This window comes from Panicum virgatum, chromosome 5K (assembly GCF_016808335.1).
Source record: "Panicum virgatum strain AP13 chromosome 5K, P.virgatum_v5, whole genome shotgun sequence".
In the NCBI taxonomy this organism is placed as follows: Eukaryota; Viridiplantae; Streptophyta; class Magnoliopsida; order Poales; family Poaceae; genus Panicum; species Panicum virgatum.
In genome coordinates this window covers 6,736,692-6,746,486 of record NC_053140.1, presented here as the reverse complement: position 1 = coordinate 6,746,486, position 9,795 = coordinate 6,736,692, and the positions used below count along the sequence as shown (strand labels likewise).

Below are 9,795 nucleotides of genomic sequence, written 5' to 3'. Positions count from 1 at the left end.
TAACCTACCCAACGCCCGTGGGCGGAGTCTCGGCCTTTCCCCACTCCCCTCGTCGCTCAGCTCTGTCGCTCCTCCATTCCACTGGCCGCCCGCCGCCGAAGCAGCTGATTCCGGTGTGGCGGACCGAAATTTCGGCGGTAAGGCGGCGGGTTTCGGCCGGTATCCACCGGATCTCAGGGCCGGGAAGGCGCGGCGGTTTGCCGCCAACATCCCGGGCGGATTTCGGTGAAATCCCGGCGGAAAACCGCCCCTTCGAGCCGGATTTTGCCGCGGGCACAGGAAAAAAAGGTATGAGATGTTATTTTGTGATGGTGAAGCTTGTTGTTGTTGATCTAAGTGAGTTTGTTTTGATAAATGATGAACTTCATACTATTTTTGCAATTGGGAAGTTAGGGTTAGAGGGAATGTTAGGATTTGTTAGTTGTTTTGATATTCTAGTGACAATGTGAAATGCCATGTATAGAAAAAATTATTCCAACGTTTTGGATATGAGTTGTATTCAATATTACTGATGAAATTAAGAGCCGATTGATTCATGTCACCTAGGTAGTAAGTGATATAGAATAGTATGTAACCATAAAAGTATTTATATATATGGACTTGCATTATGCTACTATGTGATATTCATGAACTTACACCGTGCTATTTTTCTGTAATTGTAGGACAATGCCAGACGTAGTGTGGGAGCATGGCCAAAAGGTCGGGGGTGGTTTCAAATGCAAGTATTGCAGGGAGGAGAAGGGTGGGGGAGGAGCAACACGGTTCAAAGAGCATTTGGCACATAGGGGGAAAGATGTGAAGGACTGCCCTTCGGTTCCGACCGAAGTTAAGGAATTCTTTAGTGAGCAGTTGGACAGGAACAAGGTTAGAGCAAAAGCAAGGGCCCGAGAAAGAGTGCTGAGGGACCAAGCAGCAAGGGGGCGGCACACTGACCTAGAGGAGGAGGGTGGCCAGGGGCACGACGAGGATGCAGAGCTACAGGCTGCCTTACACCAGTCCCGCCAAGAGTATGACTTTATGCAGCAAGCTGGGCCACGATATGAGAGGGGTGGCGGATCTGTATCTGCTGCTGGCTCTAGAAGTGGTGGTGTTGGAGCCAGTGGTGGACCGCAGCCTTCGATGTTCAGAAGGAGCCAGTCACAAGTCCCCGAGAGGGTTAGGGACTACCACCTAGGTTTGAGCAGTGGTCCACGGCAGTAAAGGATTGATACCGGCCCATGGACTGTCAAGGGGAGGACATAAATATTTAAATGCAGATAATATGCTACATGGATTTAGTATGGACTATGCCTTTGCCTCTGTTGTATCTTTGGATTGTAATAATTCTAATGGACTTTGGATGTTTTTCGTTGTATGTGTGGACTTTGGACATGAGTTATGTGTTAAATGGTGTATTTGTCATTGTTTTGTGGAGTTATATATATGTTATGCATTATAAACTGTCAATATACACATAATCAGGGGAAACTCTGCCAAAATTTTCAAACCATTGCTCAAATGAAAAAGTTCGTAAAACAAAAGTTGTAGATCTCGAAAAACTGAACAAAGTTGGTATTCAAAAGTTTTTCATTTGACCTCGGGAACAGTAGGAAAATCACAAATTACATAATTTTCCGGTCGAAAATCACCGAATTTCGGTCGAAATCACCGAAATTTCGATCGGAATCCATCAAAATTTTGTTTTTTGAATTTGAGTTCCCTTTCCGTTCGGAATTAGCGAATTCCGGCGAAATTTCGGTCGAAATTTCGTTTCCGACAAACGGCGGGATTCGGAAAAAAAACAAAAAGGTAAACCTTGGTGCTAACACGGATGGTGACCAAATGTTTGGGGTCTGTTCGGCTCTTGCCATTGGGGTGTTTAGTTGCGCTCCGTAAAATTTTTGAAAATGCATCTTTCTACATTTGAAATACTAAACATAGATTACAGAACTCGTCTTTAAATCGCGAGACGAATCTAATGAGCCTAATTAATCCGTCACTAGAGGTTGTTTACTATAGCATTACTATAGCAATTTAGCTTCTGATTACAGCCTAATTAGGTTCATTAGATTCGTCTCGCCATTTACAGACAGCAGTCACAATGAGTTTTTTTATTTCGTCTAGATTTAAGTCTCCATGCAGGTGCTGGAAAAAAAATTAAAATTTTGAATTTTGTAACTAAACACGGGCTTGTTTTGATTTGTTTCGATTTATTTTTTTCATATAATATTATTTATTCTACTAATCCAGTACTATTTATCAAAACAGCCTCCACGATCCGCCACACGAGTGCACCCGTGCCAAGGACCGGCAGTGCTTCTCTTTATATACCAGGGCAGCCGCAGCGCCGCGCTTGCCAACAAAGATTTTAAATCTCCCGCTATAGCTTCCGCTAAAGCTCGCTATAGTTATTTAAAGTATAGTACCGCTATTTGAACGCATGTGTAATTTAGCCGCTAAAGCCTCATTTAGCCTGCTATTAACTATTTTTTTAATCCAACAGCTAAACCCCTTAGCCCGCTATTTAAAACCATGGTGCCAACCGCCACCGCCCAGTCCAGCGCTACTCCTGCGACGGAAAGCACTCGAGCTCCCCACGAGATGGCAGCAGCCACGACCGCGGCCGCGCTGAGCATGAAGCTCCTCGTCGACCGCAAGGCGCAGCGGGTGCTGTTCGCGGAGGCGAGCAAGGAGGTCGTCGACTTCCTCTTCTCCCTCCTCGCGCTGCCCGTCGCCACGGCGGTCAAGCTGGTCGGGAAGGACGCCATGGTGGGTTGCGTCGGCAACCTGTACGCCAGCGTCGAGAAGCTCGACGGCACCTACGTCCAGGCCGGCGCCGTCAAGGACGCGCTCCTCTCCCCCACCGTGCTCTCGCCGACGGCAAGCTCCAACAGCCCCCTCCTCCGCCTGCCGGCGGCGCCGCCGTCCGGGCAGCCGAAGAGCTACTTCAGGTGCAAGTACGGCTGCAACGGCTACACCTACGTGACGGACGCGAGCGGTGCCCTCTGTCTGGGCTGCAACAGCCAGATGAAGACGGCACTCCAGTACGTGGCGCCAAGCTCCGGCCAGCAGGCGCAGAGCGCCTCCGCCGGGGAGGCGAAAGGGTTCGTGCAGGGCATCGTGACGTACACGGTGATGGACGACCTGATGGTGACGCCCATGTCCACCATCTCCGGCATCACCCTGCTCAACGCCTTCGTGGCGAGGGACCTCGGAGACCTCCAGGAGAAGACCGTGCAGCTCGGCTACAACGAGGTCGGCTGATCATCACTGGATCCGAAACCAGATTTATTTACATTTGCTCCCAGATTTTCATTCTTCTTTCTCCGTTTGGTTCCTGGCGTGTGTTACTGTTAACCGTGAAGCGCGTTGCTGGTCTTGGTGCAGGGTTTGGCGATCCTGAAGGCGTCGCTGGAGTCCAAGACCGTCCTCACCGACGTCTTCCTCCAAAGCAACAAGAAGAAGGCCCCCGCCCGCGGTCGTGCTTGAAGGGCGGCGGCGCTGCTCTCCTGCGATTGTGGTTGGTCTTTTGTGATGCTTCAGCTAGCTCTCTGCTCTGGGTTGTAATCCGTTCCAGCCTTTTGGTTTGTCACTGAAGTCACCTGGGTCTGGTAGCTGCCGTTGGCACGCCTTGCCTTACAACTAGTACTAGTAGTAGCCCGTCATGGGTCCTTGGCTGCAATGTGTGCTGCCATAGAACTGGAGTTCGCTGGTAATGTAGTAGGCAGTAGTACTGTCTGTGCAGTGCGCCGCGTAGCTGTTTCTTCTGCCTGATCATCACTGAACTTTTGTTGAAACCCTGCTGTTTAAATCCTTGGCTTGCCTGCTGTCTGCATATACTACGTGCTCATGTGGCAATGTGGGATTTCAGTAATGGCCACAATGGTGTGACAGTAGCATTCTGTGCCTGTGTTGGCGATGCCAATTGGTATGGGTCGCGTTTGATTTGTTCGTAATGCTCGAACGCTGGCTGACTTATCCGTGCGGCGCAAACGTGTGCTCGTATAGCCTCCTACAGTCGTGCTTGCTGCGGCTTCCCCGCTACGCTGGTTTTGCATTCCGGCTGGTTTTTGGTGCCCACTCGCCAGAACGCCAGCAGCTGCGGAAGCAAAAGAGGGGCACTGGGATTTTGCTCTTTTTTTCTTAGGAAATTGTAGATCGTGTCCCTTTTCCTATCATGGAAACACGGCCGGGCCGCCCGTGCTGAGCTAGTTTATGGGTTATGGGCTTATGGCCCAGACCCAGATGTCAGCTAAGTTATCCGCTGCAAACTCCACACAATCACTCTGTTTGGCAGCACCGACAGCCTCCAGCCCAACAGTTTTTTTTTCACACCGCTCCAGCACCAATTTCTAGCCACTAGTCAGTCAATAATATTTTTCTCTCACACCACTCTAACCACCAGTTCCGGTGAAGCGAACAGAGTGAATCAGATGGGAGCAGCAATTGCCCGGGTGGAAGTCCAAAGGAGTTCTGCCACTTGGAGCATGCAAGTGTACCGGGCCATCTGCGCACGCTGTAACAAAAAATTCCTCCCCGAAACCGCCATCACCAAAAAAAATCAAATTGCAGTACATGTCACTGACCATACATTTATGCCGCGACCGTCATGACGTCATCTCTGTGTTTCTGAGGGAGCTTGTGTTAGAGCAAGTCCAACAGTCTGGCTATCGCGTCTCGCCTCGGGAAAAAAAAGCAGATCACCGTTGAAATCGGAGTCTCTCTGCCTCTTCAACCAACTCCGCTCGCTTCCTTCCCAAGCGCAAGGAGCTCGCCATCTGCTCCCCCCGTGCGCGGGTCCCACTTCCGTCGTCCGCGGCGGCGGCCCTCGGCGGCAGCAACAACCGCGCCGGCCGGCTCGGTGTCACACCCAGTTTATGAAGGAAACCGAATGCATTCTTATATGTGCGCCAGGATCAGTTTACACACATACGATAGACAATAAAGCGAATATCATAACAATGTCATAACGAAAGAGAGTATTAAAGACTTTATTACATAACCGAATGTTTTCAACTTAAGCGAATAAATAGCGTCTCAGAGTAACAGCGGAATCCTCTAGCACAGGCAGTCGACTGGGAGACATACGCCTAGAAATCTTCGAAGTCTTCTGGGTACTCTAGGCAGTCGTTATGTTGGTCTGAACAGCGTTATGCAAGGGTGGGTACACTTATGGTTGATACTCAACAAGTGGCATGAAAACATCTATATATTACATGCAAGGCTAAATCAAGGAATAACTGACATGGTTTAACTGCGATAAGCACCTTTAATTAATCAAGTTTTATTAAGCAAGCATTATCTACATGTTAATTTTATACCATTATTCCCAAGAATAAGCATATGAAGTAACCATCAATATTATAAATAATCATCTCCAACATAAATAAAGCATCGATTTAGATCATCTTCAAGTTCAATTATCATGTGAGGGTCCAAGCCGCTCTTGACCGTGAGCATGGCTAACCGGTTAGTTTTAACTCTGCAGAGGTTGTACACTTTCACCACAATTCGCGTAAAAGTCGCGAAGAACTTTGAACCCAACCACGCATGTGTTGATTAGACACAATACCACACTTCCAAGGTATGGTTGCATAGGGACGCTACGAGGATTTTCCAAAGAATCCCTATATGTAAGTGTTGGTCCCAACAATTACAGTCCCTCAGAAGACGCCGCTTCCTTCTCCTGCTCCACGACACAAGCCCAACACCACCAAACTAGCCACCCCAACACCACATATAGTTCATCTAGTTACTTAGCCAAGACCAGAGCCATTTAGTATTGTGGTTGTACGGTTTTCCTGGGTGGTTCTCCATGTTCCAATTAATCATATGATCTTGTTTAACAACATTAACCATAGAACATGAAGTAACATGTGTAGCATTTGTATCAAGTATCACTAACCAAGATCTATGTATAAGCAACTAGCAATACTACACATACAACAAATAAGAAATAATACACCAAACAATATAAACAGTACAAAAAGAGGGTGTAAAACTATTCTACACATTGCAAGAATCGCGTGAGCGCAAGAATTGTTGAAAACGGATTTAAAACGGTGAAGTTATGATTAAAACAAGGCTCTAGGGGTTTATTTGCGAAAAACAGAAAGAGACCGAGGGTTTAGTTGTAATTTTGTATAAAAACTCAGGGGCTAGGGTGCAAAAAGAACTCCTAGGATGGCGGTTTAGATTTTAGAAAAATCCAGAGGGTAGATCGTAAAAGAAAGGGCTATTTTATAAATATTTTCTTACTGACTAGGACCGCGGGTAAATTTGTAAAAACATCAGGGGCTCTTTTGCAAAAGGCTAAGGTTGACCGGTACTCTGAGCTTTGACTTGGGTCGGAGATCTAATCTGAGCCATTGATTTGAGATCCTACGGTTGAGGCGGATTGGACGGGCTGGCGGCGACTCTAAGTCGCCGGCGGTGAGGTTTGGCGGCGGCAGGTGGCGGCGAGTTCACCGGTGATGACCAAAACGGCCATCTGGGCTTGGGTTAGGCTCGGATTTGGGTCGGGGAGCATGTTCGCGAAGTCGCGAACTCGATTAGGGGATCTGGACAGCGAGACAGCGGCCAGAGCAGTGCTAGCGGCGGCGCATGGCAGAGCGAAAGCTCCGGCGAGCTAATGCGCCGGCAAGAAAGCGAGATAGGAAAAGAGAGGGGGTCGGCGAGGTTCCTCTCACCACAGCGAAGCTCCGGAGCAGCGATGTCGTCGAGGGAACAGAGCGGAACGGTGGCGCGATGGCGGCGGGTTCGAGCTCGCAAAGCGGCAGCGCAGGCTAGGGTTTGCGAAGGCCAAGGCGGCGGCTGCGGGTTTAGGGTTCCAGGGGGCGCGGCGTTGCTTTTATAGGGGCGGACGTCCCCTTGGCGTGCGGGCCACGCCGAGGCCGCGGCGGCACGGGATCGAGTCGAACTCGGAGTCCTTCCTGGGCACGACGCAAGGAAAACAGATGATCCGACGGGCGGGGCCGACGCGTCGGTGAGAGAAGAGTGAAGGAAGGCGCGGAACGGGCCGGCGGGGCGAAATGGGCCGCGGGGAAAGAAGAAAGGAAAGAGGGAGCTGGGCCGAATTTTGGGCTGCGGGAGTAAGAAGGAAAAAGAAAAAGAGAGTTTGGGCTGGGCTGGAAAGAGAGAGAGCGGAAGAAAAGGTTTTCCTTTAAACTTTGATTCAAACAAATTCAAATTAAATTTGAATTCAAAGAATTCAAACTCAAGTTGAACAACAGACAACAAAAGATGCAAAACGGCATGAATGCTCACAACCTATTTTCCTTATATTTATTTTAAGGCTAAATAAATTATTTAATTCCTGATAAATGCTCTAAAATGCAAGATAAAGCAAATAAAACCTTATCGGCCTATAACAAAATTAATTAAATTTATTTGGGTTCCTGATTCGAATTTTAGGGTGTTACAAACCTACCCCCCTTAAAATGAATCTCGTCCTCGAGATTCGGCTGGGTTAGCAAAGAGCTGGGGAAATTCTGCCTGTAACTCATCCTCTCGTTCCCAAGTTGCCTCATCCTCTGCATGATGACTCCACTGAACCTTGCACATCCTTATCCTTTTACTCCTGGTAATCCTTTCCAAGGTATCCAAAATTCTGACAGGATGTTCTGTATAAGTCAAATCATCTTGCACATTCAACTCCTCCAGTGGCAGCTCCTCCTCTGGCACCCTCAAACACTTTTTCAACTGGGATATGTGGAACACATTGTGCACATCTGATAACCGAGATGGTAACTCTAACTCATATGCCACTTCACCCTTCCGAGACAATATCTTAAATGGACCGATGTAGCGAGGTGACAGCTTCCCTTTGACCTTGAATCTGTGCAAACCTCTGATGGGTGACACTTTAAGGTACACAAATTCTCCTTCTTCGAATGACAGCTCTCTACGTCGAGTGTCTGCATAACTTTTCTGTCGTGGCTGCGCCACCTTCAGATTCTCTCTGACAATCTGCACCTGTCGTTCGGCCTCTTTGATGATCTCTAGGCCGAACAACTGGCTTTCTCCTGTCTCACTCCAATATAATGGAGTCCTGCACTTCCTGCCATACAATGCTTCAAACGGTGCCATCTTCAAACTGGCCTGATAACTGTTGTTGTAGGAGAACTCTGCATACGGCAAACTCTTATCCCAACTGCCTCCATGCTTCAGTGCACAAGCTCTAACCATATCCTCTAACACCTGATTGGTCCTTTCTGTCTGTCCATCCGTCTGCGGGTGATATGCTGAACTGAAATTCAACTTTGTATCCATAGGCTCATGCAATTTCTGCCAAAACCGAGATGTGAACTGAGTACCTCTGTCTGACACAATCTTCTTGGGTACCCCATGCAAACACACAATCCTGGATATGTATAGTTCTGCCAGTCGTGCTCCTGTGTAATTAGTCTTCACTGGAATGAAGTGAGTTACCTTGGTCAATCGATCTACAATGACCCATATCGAATCATAACCATCCTTCGTGCGCGGCAATCCCACAATAAAATCCATACCAATTTCTTCCCATTTCCACTATGGCACTTTCAAGGGCTGTAGCAATCCAGCTGGTCTCTGATGTTCTGCCTTAACCCTCTGACACACATCACATATCGCTACGTGAGCTGCAACATCACGTTTCATACCACACCACCAATATCTCTGCTTCAGATCCTGATACATCTTGGTACTTCCAGGATGGATCGAGTAAGCTGAATTGTGAGCCTCTTTCAGAATCATCTCACGAAGATGCTCTACCTCTGGCACACATATCCTCTTTCTGAACCATATTGTTCCATGTCCATCCTCTGTGAACTCAGGTGCCTTGCCTATTTCCATCAACTCCTTTATCTCCTTGATTCTGGCATCCTCAAGCTGACCTTTTCGTATCTCCAGCTCAAGTGTCGGATCCACTTCTATGGTAATCCCTTCTGTGTGAGCAACGAACCCAAGATTGAGCTTCTCAAACTCCCAACACAACTCTTGAGGCATCTGGCTAGCTCTCATTGCATTTACATGGCTCTTGTGACTCAAGGCATCTGCAACCACATTAGCTTTCCCTGGATGATAGTGTATCTCCAGGTCGTAATCCTTTATGAGCTCTAACCACCTTCTCTGTCTCAGGTTGAGATCATTCTGGATGAATATGTACTTCGGACTCTTATGATCCATGTAGATCTGACACTTGTGTCCCAACAAATAGTGTCTCCATATCTTCAAGGCATGCACCACGGCTGCTAGTTCCAAATCATGAGTGGGGTAGTTCTGCTCATGCTTCCTTAACTGACGAGACGCATAAGCAATCACATGTCCCTCTTGCATCAGCACACAACCAAGTCCCTAACGAGATGCATCACAATATATATCAAAACTCTTATGAATGTCCGGCATAGCTAACACTGGAGCTGTAGTCAACCGCTTCTTTAATTCTTCAAAACTGGCCTGGCACTCTTCTGACCACACAAATACTTTACCTTTCTCTAGTAGTGAAGTAAGGGGTTTCACTATCTTAGAGAAGCCTTCAATGAACCTCCTGTAATATCCGGCGAGTCCTAAGAAACTCCGAATTTCTGACACTGTCTGAGGTGGTTCCTACTTCAACACATCTCTGACCTTGCTGGGGTCAACTGCAATTCCTCCATCTGTGATGACATGACCAAGAAACGAAACCTCATTCAACCAGAATTCACACTCGCTGAACTTGGCATACAACTGATTCTCCCTGAGCTTCTGCAAAACAAGCCTCAAGTGTTCCTCATGTTCCTCCTCATTCTTGGAGTACACCAAAATATCATCGATGAACACCACTACGAACTTGTCGAG

At 47.8% G+C, this 9,795-nt stretch overlaps 1 protein-coding gene across 1 annotated transcript; it reads left to right on the top strand.

The window, feature by feature from the left end:
* Positions 1-2,540: 2,540 nt before the first annotated feature.
* LOC120710466 lies at positions 2,541-3,764 on the top strand. The gene is made up of 2 exons (XM_039996148.1): positions 2,541-3,234; positions 3,367-3,764. Exons 1-2 carry the CDS (start codon positions 2,581-2,583, stop codon positions 3,466-3,468), a joined length of 756 nt encoding a protein of 251 aa, XP_039852082.1. The 5' UTR covers positions 2,541-2,580; the 3' UTR covers positions 3,469-3,764.
* The last annotated feature ends 6,031 nt before the right edge of the window (positions 3,765-9,795 follow it).